Genomic DNA, 18895 nt, shown 5'->3' on the forward strand with positions numbered 1-18895 from the left:
GCTGAACTTTGGACACAAAAACGATTTTAATGCGAGAGCGTTAAACGCCCGGTTGTTCAGATAATCTGGTGTCGGCGTTGTGAGCGAAAAATCACGGGCGTGACTCTGGAAGGTGGTGCCCAGAGAGCAACCTGGGAGGCAGGTGGGCCACCTAGGTCAGGTGACCTTGCGGCGTCATCGCAACCTTCCCGCCGGATTGTGGGTAAACTGCCCACCGTGGCAGTTAAATTAATGATTGGTCGCTCAAGAAGAGCAACCTGGGCTACACAAGGCCCACTGCTGGGAGCACCTGACATCGCAGGGCAGTGGTGCATCGTTTAACCATTGCCCCACTGCACCAGGAGGGGTATGAGGACTCCCCGGGATCTATAAATGTATAGGAGAGAATGACATCCTGCATAAATGGAAACTGACCCTCTACACAATCTCGTCATACCCTTAAGGTGGAGCTTAAGTGTGCCCTCCAATTTTTTTTTTGTCTTCAGAGCTATATCATTTAGCTGCTGACCCTTTCATCCCGCTTGAAATTATCGAGTGGAAGAAATCACATGAGATTCAGTAGTCGGGTAATAATGAGAAAAACAAAAGCAATTAGCTTTGTTAGTGTAAATACTGCATGTTTAAAAAGTAAGCAATGAAATCATGCACTACTGATAAGGATGATCAACAGTGTAAAGTTTATTTAAATATAGCAGCACGCTTGCCTTACATTCATAAAACATGGCAAATCGGTGTCGATCACTCTAGCTGCATTAGCATAGTCTAAAGGCCACAGATCTAGACAATTATATGCCTATGGCCAGGGCTGGTCCCTCTATAGAGTTATGTACAAATAAGGTACAATACATATGCAAGTTAGCTACAAGGGCTGAAAAACAAAATGGAATGAAGGTTTGTATATAAGGCACCAAGTGTCATAGTTATAAATAGGGAGGCACTTGCGCACTATTTTGCTCACTAGACTTACGTCTAAACAATACGTCGATGTACAAGTACAGCTTGTTTGAGCAATTACAAGCTGCATGACAGAACTGTAAAATGTTCTGAACAATTGCATAGGCTGGAAACATGTAATAAAGGACAAGTCTAAATGTGCTACACACATAAAGCAGAGACGGTAAGTATTGTTGACGTAATATTGCACAATTCTTATGGCTTCGTCGTCCCATCGAAATTCATGCCTATGCTATCCGATCACCTAACTGTAGCAAAGCATTGCTCTGTAGCTCTCATTATGCCCCCCGAAAAAACATCGTGCACTGGGTGAAGTTCGGAAGCACTGTGGGTCTTCAGTGGAAGCAGTAAGGTTTGCAAAGCATGCCAAGAGACGAGATTTCTTCGCCACTGTGCATGATTGTTATGCAGTGGCCTGTTTCTTGCCACAAGTGCATGGGCAGGTGCATGATACGTTGGCAGCGGCCATGGCCATGATCTCCAGCTCTTCAAGTTCGTCTTCAAACATCATCACCAAGATGTCTTCTACCCTTCTCTCTGCAAAAGAACAGACACATTTAGCGACAGTTTTCACTTCATGTGCTTCCAAGCCTTAGACTTTGAAAGGCAGCAGTGATGCAGACACACATCAGGGACCTCCTTATGGTGCCCAGACAGTCTCATTTATTCAGGAAATGGAATACACATGCAGGCAGAATGAGTGGTGCCTTCTGGGCAACGTTAGCAGAACTATATTGCTGATGTTCAAACTATACGAGTGATTTTCAAAAATGTGTGGTGTGCTCGCGAACCAAACAACACTTGCAACAAAACATGATGGTGCCACACAGACCACATGATAAAGTGTATATCCATGGATGCCACGGGATTGCTAAACTAGGGAGTGGGGCAGACACCTGCCCTTCGAGAAGAGGGAACCGTGATCGCCGACGCACCACAAAGAAAGAAGCGAGACGTGTGCTTCTGCTGGAGCAGGCAGTGGGGCACATCACCGTGCGGCAGTAGTGTCGTGAAAGCAAAGAGTCTTCAGGTTTTTTTTATTTCCATGGGCTTAATTTGTGGCTATGTTTTCTGTGACTAGAACAGTTTATTCATGGCAACCCAAAAAGTTTTCGAGAACACTCTTTAGTAGACCATGACAAGGAGATTACTGAGTGCTGTTATGAAGCATTGTAAAGTGGCCATTGCATGCAGATACCTCCTTACTGGAGGCATGATGTCAGTGACAGATTATCCGAGGGGCGAGGGCGCAGCACACTGCTGGCAAAATGCAACAGGATGGCTCACAAAGCAGACACAAGAGCAGCAACCTGAACTCCAACTCGAGTAGGACCATCCCCCCTTCCGTACTCCCTCAGGATGCCTGAATACAAAGCACCGGTTATGGAATGCCACACCAAACGGCAGTGTTCATGATGACCAGTAGCCCACTTGGCCCTCGCACCAAAACACTGTCAAGAACCAAAGACGCGGAAATGAAACAGCACCAAAAGAATATGCCCCAAGCAGTTGCACAGGCTGGCTTAGAGACCAATGTTTCTGATGTATGCTTTTTCTTGTCCTCAGTGGCTTAAGATACACAGTCTTGGTTCTAACCATTTTAACAAATAAAACAGCGGTCTCTGAAACAACCACAGCACATAGTGCATGTGGGCCACAACTATCCTGTGCAAGCCGGGCTGCAACTGCCTCTTATCGTAGTGATCTAAAATGAGAGCAGTGCTGCCTGTCAGGTACAGGGCAAGCTGTCTACTGTATCATGGCATGAGGCAATGACGTGCCGCATGGTGCTCCACTTCGTTTTCAGACCCACGAGTGTGCTGGGGTGGCTCTCGATGGCCATCAGTGCATTGATTTTATACAAGGTCTAGCATCACATGGACGGGCTTTTTCTGCATGCTGGAAAGTTGACTCTATATGAGGAAAGGGCAGGTTAACTCATGTGACATGTGCAAGATAATGCCGTATGGAAATGTCGCAATGTTTCGTCATGAGTTTAGGTGAACATCAACTCGTAATATCTGAATGTTTACTATTCAAATCCATCAGAAGTTTCGAATGTTTGCATGGCCATATTAGCAACCGTTTTATTACTTTACCAAATATAGTTGCTAGTTTTAAGATTACTAGATGAGGGTGTAAAAATGAACAAGGAGACTCACTCTTCATGATGTGAAACCTGCTAGTCACACTGTCGGACATATCAGGAACGTTTGGATTCCTTGTGGTGTCCGACTTGTCTAAGCTGTCCTCGAGGACATTGTGGTCAGAGTCAACATGCATCTCAGGGAACTGTGGCTGGTCCCCGTCCTCATTCTTGGAGCTTTTCTTGCTTGAATGCCTAGAACAAATGACAAGCACTAAGAGACCAAACTCATCATTTCTTATGGGGATGATAACACTATATATTTTCACCACGAATGCCTCACAGGCAGAACTTTAATGACTTGTAAACGGAAGACTTGCAAACTTCAATGACTTAGCAGATGCTGATTAGTATACACGCATGTGCTATTAAAACTGTACTTGTCATACACACATCTGAAAGGAGGAGACCACAGGAACAAACTGCACCTGTAAATACTCTTGGCGTAGCCATGTCAAAGTATTTAATATGCAATGAGCATGCTGAGAACTTGCACAAGAAAGTCTCCACTGTCAGTGATATTAATGAGTTGAAAAACCAAGGTTATTCCATACAATTCTCTGGAATTCTGTTCTGTAGAGAACTGCTGCCTTGTCTCGTCAGCTGCTCTTTGAACATGAGGCCCGTGTTTATTCTGCTTATGCCCATGTTTATTGTTGTAAGCAATAGTACTGCAACAGTGAAACTAAGCTTTTATGACAGAGGACTCAGAAAAAAAAACTCACTTTCCAAACTTAAGCCCCATTTCTCCAATCTTGGTTTCTACAGCACTTTCAAGCTTCGTCATGTCAAGCGTGTACTCCAGCAAGAAGGCCTCGAGCACAAATGCTGTAAAGATGCTACACAATCAAAGAGAAGGAAACGTCAGAGACACCCATTTAGGTGGTACAAACACTCGTCACATTGCAAAGCACTCAAAGTGAAACTCCCATAGGGGAGCTCTAATTACTCAAAAGCACCCGCCTGACCAGATACATACAACAACAAAGAAAAGCTACACGGCTTTCTCAGCATCTTTGCAGCAGAAGAAAAAATTGTCCTGGTCCAAGGCACGAACACGGGACCGCCGCTTGTCTGGTGCAGTCACTCTGCTAACTAAACTAATTAGGGCAGCCAATGAATAATTCCTTCCTTTACTCAAACCTGCATCTACTTTTGCCTTTGGGGAAAGCAGGCCCTTATCTTACTGCACCTTGGGGATTCCCCTAAATACACTGTACTATGATAAAATTCCAGAGGTTCAATCAAAATACACAGCCGAGGGCAAACTCACTTCAACACGATGACGACGCACGACAAGTGGAACAGCAGAAAATAAAGCCGAGCAGCTTTGCTTGTGACGTGCACGAAACCCTCCGTCAGAAGTGAGACTTGAGTTAAGGAAATTTTTTACCCAAAGGGCTGAAGGAACTGCACACTTGCTGGATCTCTAAATTTATGCAAAAATTTACCTCACGCATGCTGAGGTAATCTTGCTTGTATGATGGCACCCGTTAAAAGAGATAGGCGAAGCAAAAGCAACGTGTGGTGTAAAGTGCCAGAAGAAATGGGATGCAAGCCATCTTCAGTTACTAATAACATTGTACAATACAAAAGGCTTAACATTGATACTTTGTAATAAGGAAGTATAAATTATTCGTGAGCACCCACCTATTATACTACCTTTTTACAAATTTACTCTATGTTGGGGGCTTCCCCTTAACATAATGGACTAACACTGATACTTTCCCACAAAGCAGAGACTTTTCTATTGAACAGTACATTAGTTAATTTTCTGTGACAGGTTTCACTTTTTGAAGGGGAATGTGGAAAATAAAGCTAGAATCCACCAAAATATTTAGCTTTAATTTAGTTCCTTCTTTTAATGCTTGACAGTTTGCCTGGACTGTTGTGGGTGTTGCAGCAGAGCATCCTGTGTGAAGCTAGTGCTAATAAATGCTAGTGACTATAACACACCATTTGGGTGGGTGTAGAGACCTGCATACAAAAGTGTTTTGATGTCACTGCAGTTATCTTGTCTATATGGCCAGTGGCGGCAATGCCCGTATTTCTGTTTCTGGCCCTTTCTAGCTTGTAAAAGCTGTGTTTTCAATGAAAATAACCTCCGTCATTAAAATGCAGTCATCTGTTGATAAAGGCCGAGTTCAATCTGTCCTCAGTGTTCCTTTAACATACAACTTTCATGATGCTGAGATTACTGCATATATGCAAGCAGGATGATTCAGTCATGATGGATAATAACAGCATAAATTAAATGTGTCCTGAGGCACATCATAATACGGCAGCCACCACCAGGTAAAAAGCCTAAACGGAGCTCGACATTTAAACAAAATTTTTATGAGTTATTTCATCATCAGCAGTAGCATCAGCAGCAGCCTGACTAGATCCTCACCAGCTGTTTTTCACCTTTGCATTGCTCCTAAGGCTTTCTTTACTTCCTCTTTTGGTGCTGGCGGGATGTCCCATTGTTGTGCACTACTGCCTCTCTCAATGTTATGATTACATTGGCTAATGTATAGATTTGTGTAGCAATCTTCGGCTAGTTTAACTATCTTATCCATATTGCTAATGACATTGCTCTCTTTGTCCCTTAATGCATACATCTGATCTTTGGCCAGTGCCTAGTTTTCTCTTCACCGCTTTTAGGCTACCTCCGTTCTGTAGAGCATGTTCGATTCTCTCCATATTAAACATCTTTTTGTCGGTTACCTTGCATTTATTGCTTAGTTTTAATAGCTCTGCCTGTTCTGTTCTGTGTGTGGGGCTAGAGGCTTTCATGCTTTGGCGTTTTTTAATCAGGTCTTTCGTCTCCTGAGAGTGCTTGCCGGTATCCTGCTTAACCATCCTAGCGCCTACTTCTGCTGTACACTCCATAATGGCAGCTGTGACAGTGTTCACTGTTTGATCATTAAGGTCATTGCCCTCAGTTAAAGCCAAATATCTGTTCTGCAGCAAGATCCTTAATTCCTCTACTTTCCCTTTTCCCGCTAACTGGTTCATGGGCTTCTGCTTCACTAGTCTCTTCCGTTCCCTCTTCATGTCTAGGCTATTTCGAGAACTTACTGTCGTGTACTCACTACATCGCACCTTTCTGACGACGTCCAATATTTTGCACGATGCCAGGGCGAGCACAGAGTATGAAGTCTATTTAATTTTTAGTCTTACCATTGGGGCTCTTCCATGTCCCCTTTCTGTTCTCCCATTTGCAGAAGAAGGTATTCATGACCTGTAAATTATTTCTCTCACTTTTCCCGGCCTTTAAAAATTTGGCACTGTTACCAAGTGCACTCCTCCACAGTGATGGTGGTGACATTATTAGTAGAAACGAAAAAAATTAATACATCATTTGTTTTCTGTTTACCCACATACAGCTCTTTGCACACGCTATAATATTCTAACCTTGCAATACACCGCCAAGGATCTGGTAAAAAGGATATTGTGCCATTGATTGACAACCATCAGTTCAAAGAGCACAACAAATGAGCTGAAGATGTCATTGAAGTTGTTCTTGCAGTAGCCCGCTGCATAGAAGGCTGACTTCTGCAATTTGGGATTGCCACAATATTTCACTGTCTCATTGTAGCCCCCATAGAAGGCGATCTTGTCTCGGTAGAGCTCCATACCAATCACAGCATAGACGTAGTAAACCGCCTGAGAAAAATAGAACAAATACAAAATCTGTGCCATAGTTACCAAAATGACAAATTCCCTACTCGGGTATATACTCATTTCATTATTCGGAAAAATGAATTCCTGATACTACGATCAATGATCACAGTAGCAAGGTAAAACCTGGAACAGTAAAATCATTTGCCTGTGCTACTCATATGACAGTTGTTGGACGGTCTCACGAAACACGCAGAAAAATATCAGGGCAAAAAATATTACTTCAGAAAGAAACAAAGTACGTATCTCATTAAATTACTGCACCCTATATGTAACTGTGCTGTTGGGCAACTGTGTGAAAGTAGTTGTGTAATATGAATGCTCAAAACTGCATGTCAACACACTAACGTCAAACCCAGCAGCTTGATATAACTTAAGTTCATTTAAAGCATGAAAACATATTTAATGCACTTGACAACAAATAAGCTTCAACAAATTACTTCATTATTAATAACAGCATTCAAGAAGCAAAGGAATGTTCCTTAATATTGACACCATGTAATCTAAAAAGTACAATGAACAATAAGGGTAAGACAGACCATTTTAGAATAAAGAGTTACCCAGAGAATCTTTGTATGAAAGATTAAAATGTGTGCTTACAAATAAAACACCGCCAAAGGTTAAGATTGATGGCCCAAGGTTTGTAATCGTGTTTATGATTCCACGGAACCTGAAAAGAGACAAGCATTACAACAACTCAGACATACTTTTTCTTTTACCAATAAAGCAATGTAAGCACTGCAAGCAATTTAACCACAGTGAGGAACTACTGGATCATGACCTATTCGAAGATTGCTGTGGTGTGCATGCATGGTTCTTGGTTCAATAAATTTAATTCAACTTCATCCCTTCAACATGCATGTGATGAAATTAGCACCAATTCTAGTGTCTTACTTTTTGAAGTTGCGAATCAACTTCACCAGTCGCAGCACTCGCAAGACCAGCAGTATGTCAAGAGTCAAAGTCCTGCTTGCATCTGCAAGGCAACAAAAAACATCCTCATATTACATTCATTTGCACCTCAATGCAGTCAGAACAAAATATCAGAAATGTGCAGTGACTGTGTAAGCCTTGCAATGCATACTAAATTCCCAGATAACAAATATCAAACTGGACTAAGATAAGTGGACTGCTCTTTTCCCAGCAAGAATAGTTAACACTACAGCTGCTCCCATTCAGAGTGAAGATGAGCAGCTTTCCTTTTATTCAGTAAGAATAGTTAACACTGCAACTGCTCCCAGTCAGAGTGACTCCAGTTAAGGTGGCCTGAGAGGTTTTACAGGTTTGACAGGCTTCATGTAGGCCCCATGGGTCTCAATATGAGATGGCCCCACAAGCAGCTCAATTTGAAAGTAGTCTTCCATCAGGGGTGCCTCTGCTTTCACAACATATTACTACATATTAGACATTTCTGCACAGCCATTTGCCTTTCTATAATTATATGGCTTACTGCTAACAGTTCATATGCTGTCTTCACCTTAGCCACTGCACACAGTATACCAACAATAATATATACAGCCGTCATTAGCCCTAATAGTGGGCTGCAAATTGCCAGCGCTACTTCAAATGTAATGGGTGCCATCTAGCTAGCCAATGTGTATGCGTTCAGAACAATGTTTAGTACCTGTAACTAAACACATTAACCTGTAAAGGTCTCTTATCAAAAATGAAAGATAACAAATTGGAAATTAAGGATTCCATTTTAAAAGTTTTTTATTCAATCAATGGATGAACTGATTCAAACTGAGCTTGTAGGCTCTTGACTGGTACTAATTAGAAATAATTACACTGTGAAAACCTTAACAGATTGTGCCTGGAACCAAAAATTGCCTAGCATGTTTTGTACTCTTACATTTTAGATATGCGCATGTCTGGTTGACTTCCAAATAGACCAAGGTTAAACCAATTCATTATTAGCTAGCCTTTAACAGTAAATAGGTGTACTGCACCCAGCTGCTTCCAACACAAATGGGTTTTGATTTAGCTGATCACCATGTAGTGACTAGCTGCTTTTCAATGACCCTGCCAGTAAGATCAGCTAAGTTACATCTTAGAATTGCGAAGAAGACTTTCAGTTGCCCTTGATGCAAGCTAAAGGTAGTTGAGTTTTCTTTCGAGATGTTTGCCAGGGCTATGGCGAAGAATTTCAATTAACCAAACTGCCTTTTTATTCCAAGTCAGGAATTAGAATGGAAAACATTAAAAGAATGATAGCTCCAAAAAGTAGATTAACTAGGCTACACTACAGCCCATAAATTAGGAACATACCTAGTGTCAGCAAAGCTAAATAAAGTCAGTAATGGATTTTTCTCTCAACTCTCGGGCAAATGCGCTCTTTCAATTCAATGCAGTTACTGACGAGACGGGCAGAAGCCAGGCTGATTTTGAGGCAGACCTTTAGTTATACAAATTCTACCAATTACCTTCAAGAACATATTTAACAAAAGATTAAATGCAAAATGCTGGCACTTGTTATTACTTTTTATTTTATGTTTGCTTCAACACACAGTATCAATCGGTTGTTCTTTCTCATATCCTGCCTGTTTATTATAGCATACAGTTACAATGGTACCAGGTACACCACAAAGTGCATTCTACAGATAAGTAATCATTCACACTTACTTGATGCTCCAATGGCAACCTCATAAAGTGTTCCAATGAGTGCAGAGCCAATAATGACAACGTCAAACCTGTCCATGAGAAAAAAACGATGTGACAAAATATGCCAGTTTTGAAAACTATAACAAAGAAAATTAAAGCCTCATTCATTGTGGCAACCGAATACTTACACATTCCATGCTTGCTTGATAAACCTGATAAACCCAAAGGCATAAATTTTGAGGAGTATTTCAGCGCTGAATACAGTCAAGAAGAACCACTCTGCTTCGTAGACATCCAGTCCAATGACTACGGCGTTGATTAGAATCAGCAAATCGAAAAGATACCTGAAAAAACTGTTGAAAAAAAAAAAAGTTTAAACCTACATATGACAGATATAGTAACATTAAACAAAACAGTTCTTCTCGCACATGGTATGTTCTTAGTGATTAGAATTAGACTGCCACAGGAATTTCGTGTTATACAAATGACAACAACTATAGCGTGCAATCATATGTCCAAGCAAGTACAGACCATGAGGACTACCAGTGCAGAGAACACCTATTACACTCAAAGGAAAAGGCCATCAGCAATTCTCTAGCAAAGGTTGTGATGATTGAAGTTTTCATCTTCGTTGCTAGCTTATGATTATGTCCGACCATGCCAGGAAATATGCAGCGTCATTTTGCAGTTAATAAAACAAAACAAAGGAATAGCATTGGAAAGTTTTGAAAACGCAATCGGAACCGATTGAAAACAAAACGGTCCAACCAATGTTTTCAAAAGTTCAAACTATTCCTTTTTAGCATTTTTTTTACTGAGCTGCAGAGGCTACATTTTCAATTAATGTGATTACTCTATCCTAACATACATCCAGTTATTATGCCTGCAAAAATGAAACAAGCACGATTTGTGCAACTGTGTTACTCTCTTCATGGTTTTTCTTTGCTCTCATCGTGGCGGGTGCACCTAAAAAAACAGATGCGTAACACAACTGCAAGCAGTTGACGGCAAATGCAAATGAAAGGCGAAAACACGGCACACTTTCCCCACTTATATGCAGCCTGTTTGACTAGCCTGGTAAGCAATAATCTAAACTGAAAACAGTCCTGAAGTTTCAAATTCCAGCTTGACACATGCTCTGGCAGTTACCAGAAGCAAAGTCACCAATTGCAAGTTTTCACTCGTGCTACCCACCTGGCATCTGGGAAAGTGACTGGCAGCATGAGCGAGCTAGGTGAACAATGCAGAGTTTAAATTTTTGTTAGCGGGTCCAATTGGCATATCAATTTGTTTTCTTTTTGTGAAAGCAGGCACTGGCGCGGGGCACACACAACCTGCGGCTCAGCCCCACAGGTTTGGACAGACATTTTTGTAAAAAAAAAAAAGGTCGACTTATATGTTGCTATATACATAGTCCAGACTGATGTCTCCAAGATGCCAACCATGCCAACTGCAAGCACAGAAAGGCTTAAACGGCAAATTGTGATTGTAATGATGCTGGGGCTATTCGTAGCTTGTGATAGTAACACGTGTGCTGTTTCGCGGCTCGATTCTCATAAAATGTGTGTGCTACAATTGTTTAAACACGGTACCTCTTGTGAAATATGTAAGTAAAAGCCGAAAACGTGTAAAAACGGAACTTTATCGCCCGGCAATATTCTTGCCTGAAAACAATGCAGTGCAATGGATGACCAGTGTCTGAACTGCAGTATACTTGTTCATTTTTTACATGCTTTCATTTCACCCCTAGAACTACGCTTTTTGACCACAAACCACCATGTACGATACCAGCCACAAAAGCACACGTTTTAGCCACTGGGCACAAGTCACCCTTGTGGCAACTCTTATATTGATGACGGCCAACATCAGCTGAATTACATCCACTTGAGGTGTTCAAAGGTATCTCCTAATTCTCTTCAGTCATTCCTTTCCTCCACCAAATGTGGCCCACTTTACCCCAGAACCTATATAATCTCATCTTTTTATCAGACATTCAGTTGCCCATGAATGCATTCCTTTTTCCCTTGAAATCCACTCCAGTAGGTAGCAGGCCATTGGTTACCTATGTGTTGCATTACGTGCTCTTGCTGATTACATTTTTTAATTTTAATTTCTGCTAAGATATCACTAATTTGTTCTCTTGTCTACGTTGCTGTCTTTCTGTCTCTCAGATGGCCGCTATCATTTTCCTTCCCGTAGCACACTGTGATGTTCTGAATTTATTATTACTGTTATGACCCTTGTGATTGGTGTCGGCATCATGGGTAATCATAGTACCCCTCTAGCTTCATATAGAAACATGCAGGATCCAAGTTCCATATGCATTGCACATTTGCGGTGTTTGTGCAGCTATCATGCAGCTAAAAGAGGCGTGCAGGTTTGTGATGCAAAGAACAGGGCCAGACTGGCTAAAAGCATGTGCATTTATGAAATTCAAAATACAAATTTACATGCCCCACTTTCACTTTCACTCTGACATTAAGTGAAACACATACAAGACCCCATGCACTCCCTCATGCACAGCAAACAATGCTCCTCTAAACCCATTCCCACCTTCCGTGTCTATCAACTTTACCGTCTGCCCCATTTGTGTTCCCAGATGGGTTGCACCATCCTGAAACTAAAAATTTGCCACAGTCAATGGCTACTCATCACCTCTCAATTCTTGCATAGACCATTTTCACACTACACAAGAAAGAAATCGCTTAAGCTTTGTTTAGAAGATGTACATACAGACTTTTCACAATTTCTGGTGCTTGGTAGGGTCTCTAGCAATAGTTCATGCTGTCCTATACATGCAAGTGCTACACCAACCATGCTTCGACAACAACCATCATGCTCGATGTATCTCGATGTTCAGAAAAACTGGTCTCCTTTTGCGTCAACTCTTTTGTTTGTGCGAGATTGTATAATCATGCACCAGAAGAAAATGAACTGAAGCTGGCAAGGTGTGACAAGATTCTGAACTAGCAGCTACTTAGGTACAAGGAGTATTGAGATTGACTCTTTTGTTTTTCTATTTTACACAGAATCACCAGAGGTACTGCCCTAGTGATCATAGAATTGGGCCTCATTTACAACAGCATGAGAGGCATGACTAATAATTACACTGCAAGTTGGAAAAAAATATTGAAAATATGTTTTGAGGTAATGGCACAGTGTCAATTCTTGGTGGGCACCTCAACGACGCCGTGAGTAACGGATCAAGGAGGGAGTGAAAGAAGGAAGAGAGAAAGAGGTGCCATAGTGGAGGGCTGCGGAATAATTTTGAATGCCTGGGGATTTTTAATGTGCAGTGCACAGAACAAGGGCACCTTTTGTGTTTCGCCTCCATTGAAACACGGCTGCCGCGATCAGCTTATGGCCACTTCACTACTGAGAGTGCTGTGATGTGAAAGGTATATTGTGGAGAACCTTCCTTATGAACATGTGGACTCATAAATCTCTGATATGGCAACTATATATGCATCAGTGCCCCAAACATGTCTTGTCATCAAGAACAGATCATTCCTTGACATCAGCACTCGGCAGTCCTAGCCAAATGTCAGAGAAGCAAACTCATGAGCTTCTCTGACATTGGTGGTTCACATAGTAAACCCTGCACAGAAGGCTATTTGCAAATTTCTTGGGCTATAGGGGGTGCCACTGGATATCCTATATGGCAGACCATGAGATGATCTAGCAGGTGTTCTAGCTTTGTGTTGTGCTGTGCTGCACTGCCTTAAACTGCATTAAAATATTTGTGCGAGTGTGCTGGCTTAGGTGAGGAACCTCTCAATGTAGGTCATGTTGTGTGGTCTTGTGTGAAGATATGCACGGCATTGTCAGCCAGCGTATCCAAGCCCTCTCTGAGCAGGCACTGCATATGTTCCCCTCAAGGGTGGTTCATAATTTATGCCAGTCAAGATCATAGCAGAAATGTGCACTGCAAGCTGTCATAGTATTGGTCACAGGCTCTCCAATGCGAACTTTGATTACACAGAACAGTAGTTAAAGGAGTTCGGAAGAATGAGAACAATGAAGAAATACTTAATCAACAGAACAGCTAAAGCACTTATTCTGTCGTTTGTGTGTTTCTTTGTCGTTTTCATTTTATCATGCTCTTCTGTCTTCTCACGCTACTTTATCTTTTCATGGTGAGTAGCCAACTTGCCCACACCGAGATTTTAATTGACATGATTATCCACTCCCTCCTCAGCTCAGAATCTAAAGAAGACATGTGCAGGTTTATCTTGCCTTTGACGCCACAGTTCAAACACAGCGGTAGATAGAATAGGTATGCGACTGCTTTTATGTTTTCTGCCTCTATTGTGCACTTAACATGCTCACATGGACATTATATTAACGTTTTGTTATACTAGCTGTTTGAAAAACGCAACCAAAGCACAATTATAAATGAAACGAACTGCTTAACTAAGCTAAATGTACAGAAGTTGGGTGACGCCGTTTCAGGTCGGGCGCTGTTCACCGGCATCATCTCAAGGGCGATACCAGTGGCAGCCACGTGGCGGTGGCACCGTACGTGAAAGTTGCAAATACTGCGAGAAGCTGCACTTCTCATGTGCTCACATGAGTGGTCTTTTAAGATCATATTGAAAAAGCTATGTTTGCCAATAGTGTTGTGGAAAACCTGTTTCCCCCTCCCTCTTGAGGCAGCCGACCATCATCACCAGCTAAGGAACGTAAGCGCCACCAAGAGAGCTACACAGGATTCCAGAGAGCTGGTGAGAGTCTCTTCGAGATCCAGCCAGCGTCGTGAGCAGTTGTCGTTGCACACTCTCATCACCTCCCGCGGCAGGCACACGGGAAGATCCCGTGCCCTCCTGCTGGACCTGTGGTTCCAGGTAGCGAAGCTAGCGTAGCAAATGCATGCTCTCACTGTCTCCCCCTGCAAATGCCCGAGGAATGCCCCGAGATTGCAGCGAGCATGGGAAGACCTGGCTGCCATTCTCGGTAAGTGCAAACGTTAGCTACTGATACCGTTGAAGTCGTTCATCTGCCCCAGCCGGCAAGTCAGAAGCCCTTCTTGCGTAGCCTTCTACTTCCGAGGAATGCCTCACTGATGTTTTGTAGCTAGCTGGCCTACTCTGCGTATTATTTGCAAGTGTAATAAATAGCATCGGAGTGTTCATGCCTTGTTGTCATCTCTCATTTTGTTCCTTTGAGCATGAGCTCCTCCGTGGTTAGCGGGCAAAGATGCTGCATCTGCAGAGTGGTAGCGCAGGGTGGAAGACTGCTTCCCATATTGCCACAATGTTTAATGTAATGCATTCACAAATGCACAAATATCAAGCCACATACTATGCCTAATGTCCAGGATATTGAATTGGTGTTCCCTTATTTCTAAACTGAACTAGCCCACCACAGGCCTATTAGAAGATTGAATTTTGTTAAATGCAAGCACTAAATTTCTGTACTGTTGTGATGAAATGCATTTTCTGCTTCAGTTGCACGCAGGGGTAAGACTGCTGTTTTGCGAATGTCAGGTAATCAAAAAATGCTTACAAATTTTATTTTCTGCACTTTTTACCAGGAGAAGAAAGGTCAGTCAGTTGGTGTCAGTGTCTAGAAAACAGAGGGGATCTGCACGCCTTATCCCATGAATTGGTGAACCACACTCCAACATGCAATGATCGACATGCCTTTGCATTTGCTGATGGCAGTACATGTGTGCTTGTAGACACCTGTGAACAGCTGTCTTCGCTGCTTTGTCTATCAAGTCAACTGAATACGCTGTGCCTGCTTGTACAGAAAAATATTCCAGCTTGTGTCACAGCAGCTGATATCTTTTTCATACTCACCTATGTGCAAGTTTCATAATGTGTACTTATAAGACACAGATCACATTCTCTTAATGGCTGCCGATTTTGCTCATCTAACAACTTCATTAAGATTTTGCACGCTCTGCAGTTATACACTGAAAAAGTGCAGCATCAATATGAACAGGAGAGGTAAACATCCACTAGTCTAAAATACTACATCATAAGCTTTGACACGGTAGTAAAAACTTCCCATGCAAAAGTGACAGGTATTGCTTACAAGCAAAATAAACAGAGTAGATTAAAAGGAATCCTTACCAATCTCCAACACTGCTGCTGGCATAAAAGACAAATAGTGAAATCTAATGAGCCTCAACCTCACACCCCTGACATGCCCGGATGCAGCATACTGCACTATACATTCCTTAATAGGTGACCAAGAGAGAGAGAGAGAGAGCTAAAATCCCAAGAATGGTATTGTGCAGAACTACAAGTTGCCAGCATTCAGCGTGCAACTAGCTCACTTAAAATGACCCTCACTTGCAACACCCTAATGCAGAAACAGTATTACATTAGCAGAACCCTGCCTTGAAACCTTTCTTTCCATTGTTGATAATGTGTGTTTGCGTTCTCTCAATCGCATTCACTCTAAAGCTAAGTAATGCTGTAGAAAAGTCAGTTTGTCAACCATATGAACTCATTAGTAGTTCAGTGTAATGACTAAATACCTAGTTACTGGTATACTCTGGTACTTCTATACAATTTCAAAGCATAGTATACAACACATTCTAGTAACATCTACTACCCCAATACCAGTCATGGAGGAACAATGCCAACTTACATGTGAGCTGTCATGGTACGAATCATTTGGGACACCATACAGTTGTACACTCGTGGCATGTACTTCTCGAAGCAATTCGCAGCTTCTCTGGTTTCAACAATTCGCACGTTGAGCAGGTCAGCCAGGTACATGAAATCTGGCAGGTCTGTACATATAAAGGGTTTAAATGGACACTTGGACAGCGTACTAGAAATGGTACAAATACACTGCAACAGTGGAAGCAGCAGCAGCCTAATTGGTACTCTTATTCCTTAAACAGCAAGCATAAAACAAATTAAATTGCAAATTGTGGGGTTCAACATCCGAAGCGATGTATGGGCTATGAGGGATGCAGCAGTTGAGAGCTCCGGATTAATTTAGACCACCTTTGGTTCTTTAACGTGAACCAATATCACACTTCAACCGGGCGCCTTTTGCATTTTGCCTTCATCGAAATGTGGCCAGGACGGTTGCAATTGCACCGATTCTCCAGCTCAATAACAGAGTACCCTAACCACTGAGACACTGTGGCAGTCCATAAAGCAAAATAGAGTTAATGATAAAAGAATGGCGTTGTAACAAATTTGCAAAGTTTAGCAAAAAAAAAAAAAAGTAGGTGTCTAAGTGTCAAGCAATTATCAATCGGCGCACAAGGGAAATGTAAGAACTACAAAATGACCTACCCACTTTGTTGTCCCCATTCTGATCAAGGACATACCAGAGAATCTTCTTTGTGATTTCACTTCTTGCTGGCGGTATCTTATCAAGCAGTGCCACAAAACGACTGTATGTGATAACAAAGATATCTCCGTCGCGCACTTTTAGAAGGTCAAAAGCGCGAGAAAGATTTTCTCGCTTGACTGCAACCATGTTTTGCACTTCGACCTGAAACGAAAACTCTGCTGTTAGAAAACTATGGAAGCCTTGCACAACTTCGGCCAGAGTCTCAGCAAAAAGTTCCTTGGGATGAAAATCAGACATGAACAACCTCCTCGCATCACCTACACAGTTGAAGGTTGCTATGCTTCTGAGCACTATTTAAAGCTACACAGATCTACTCCATTTGCACTTCTTAGTTATTCCTGAGCCATTAGTCTTATTAACCGCTTTAGTCCATACATAATGACAAGCACTTTATGTAAGGCATCAGTTCTAACAAAACAATAAAAATTCTTATTGCGTCATTATAGTTTGAAAGGAGTATAAACACCTAATTTTTCATAAAGTGTTTTCTTCTCTGTAATGACGCGTAAGACATTAGTATACACGAATCACCACATGGTATTCACTAACGGTCACTAGATAATTTATAATCGAATTTCTTCTCTGTTTTCGTGTCAACAGTCGAGTAATATAACTATGATGTCGGATGTCAGCAGTGATCACATGAGTCATGAAAGAAACTGAAATATGATCACTGCTTCATCGTTTTTAATTAATTCACTACAACACTAAACCCAGCCAGCTTCAAGGGCCAGAATACGAGTGAAGAAGTAGCACTTAAACTGCAGTGTTCGTCACGTCTCACATGAACTATCCTGACATTTGGCAACATAGCCATAGCTTAGCTGTTGAAACCAGAACATGTGAGAGAAGAAATTCAATTATAAATTAATTAGTGGCTGTAGGCAAATACCATGTAGTGATCAATGTATAGCAATGTCTTGCGCATCATTACAGAAAAGGAAACATGCAACCGAAATTTTGTGCCTATACACCTTTAATAAGCCCTGCAAGCAGGACCTACTGAAATACTTGTACCAGAGAGCATTTAAGCAAGTTCTAATGCTGGAACTGTCATCAAGAACAGCAGGTCCAAGTAAAGCAATTCAAACAGAACTTTAATAAAAATGAAAGCAGCCAGAAACAACACGTAGTTAAGAAAAAGCATTAACAAGGACTTTGCATTTTGACCTTCTTGTTTTTTCTGTCAAGCTCTTTGTGCAGAGAGCACATATGGTCCCTATTTGCAATCTCAGTGATTCATCTCCGGCCCTTTCAAACTTGTTTCTTTTCCCCCCACCCATGAACAGCACACATACCTTGAGATTCTCACGATAATTGAAGTAGATAACGGCCAAGATGATATTCATGAATATGTAAAGACAAATCAATGTGTAAACCACGAAGAACAGAGCAAACATGGAATTGTCATTGTAAGCAGGCATCCTGAAAGAAACAGTCATGATCAGGGCAGGTTACACAGCATGGAACTTAGTGCTACTTTAAAAGTATGGAACCCAAGAAAGCTTCAAAAGTGTACTCACATCACGTCGGGGTTATTTGCAGTAGTGACTAGAACATAAAGGCTGAAGTAAATGTCGAAGTAGTCCCTGAAGTATGGGCTTCGCTCTTCATCTGGGTAGAATAAATCTCTAGTGGCGGAAGTGTGAAATGAATTAGCTTAGTAAACATACAAATCTCAGTCACAAAGCCAAGCAATTCACAAGAAAGCAAAAAGACCACATTAAATGACTGCGGGCAGCAAGTATAGTTGAACCCCGCTACAACTAAATTCACAGGATGTATGAAAAATTGAGCTGAAAAGGCAACTTAATTGAGTACTATACATTTTAGAGGTAATGTTTAATTCCATAATCCAGTCAGCTTAAGCAGCTTCTACCTTTTTGCAATCACCTCGTCTTGCAGATATTGCTGACTAAACTCTTAGGCCCTACTGGGACTGTTAAAGTGGCCCAAGAATCAGGCAAAAAAAGGAAAACAAATTTAGCTTTTTAAGTAGTCAAGTTTTCTGATCGCATCGCTCCAGATATTAGCCAGTGTCATGCCATCACTGTACGGCTGCATGTACCATTGCACAGTAATCAAAGAGCCCATCTGATCCAACAAGGCCAGGTAGGAAGGCCAACATGCCGTGGTGGGAAATGCATAGTCGTACGAAGGGCACCCAAAATGGGAAGGCAGAGATGGAGAAAAACATTAGAAGGC

The 18895-nt window shown here is 41.8% G+C and overlaps 1 protein-coding gene across 3 annotated transcripts in view; it reads right to left on the minus strand.

The window, feature by feature from the left end:
- Positions 1-654: 654 nt before the first annotated feature.
- LOC144133504 (uncharacterized) overlaps positions 655-18895 on the minus strand; it is a 29422-nt gene continuing 11181 nt past the window's right edge. For all 3 annotated transcript variants that reach the window (XM_077666648.1, XM_077666647.1, XM_077666646.1), the window contains exons 7-19: positions 18214-18321; positions 17989-18115; positions 16630-16831; positions 15968-16112; positions 9556-9720; positions 9389-9456; positions 7661-7742; positions 7367-7436; positions 6538-6751; positions 4374-4464; positions 3826-3939; positions 3117-3295; positions 655-1491 (exon numbers count right to left, since the gene is read on the minus strand). In XM_077666648.1, coding sequence (XP_077522774.1) covers positions 1358-1491; positions 3117-3295; positions 3826-3939; positions 4374-4464; positions 6538-6751; positions 7367-7436; positions 7661-7742; positions 9389-9456; positions 9556-9720; positions 15968-16112; positions 16630-16831; positions 17989-18115; positions 18214-18321 — 1699 coding nt within the window. In that variant the 3' untranslated portion in view covers positions 655-1357. The remainder of the gene's footprint in view (positions 1492-3116; positions 3296-3825; positions 3940-4373; positions 4465-6537; positions 6752-7366; positions 7437-7660; positions 7743-9388; positions 9457-9555; positions 9721-15967; positions 16113-16629; positions 16832-17988; positions 18116-18213; positions 18322-18895) is intronic.

This window comes from Amblyomma americanum, chromosome 5 (genome assembly GCF_052857255.1).
Source record: "Amblyomma americanum isolate KBUSLIRL-KWMA chromosome 5, ASM5285725v1, whole genome shotgun sequence".
Lineage (NCBI taxonomy): Eukaryota > Metazoa > Arthropoda > Arachnida > Ixodida > Ixodidae > Amblyomma > Amblyomma americanum.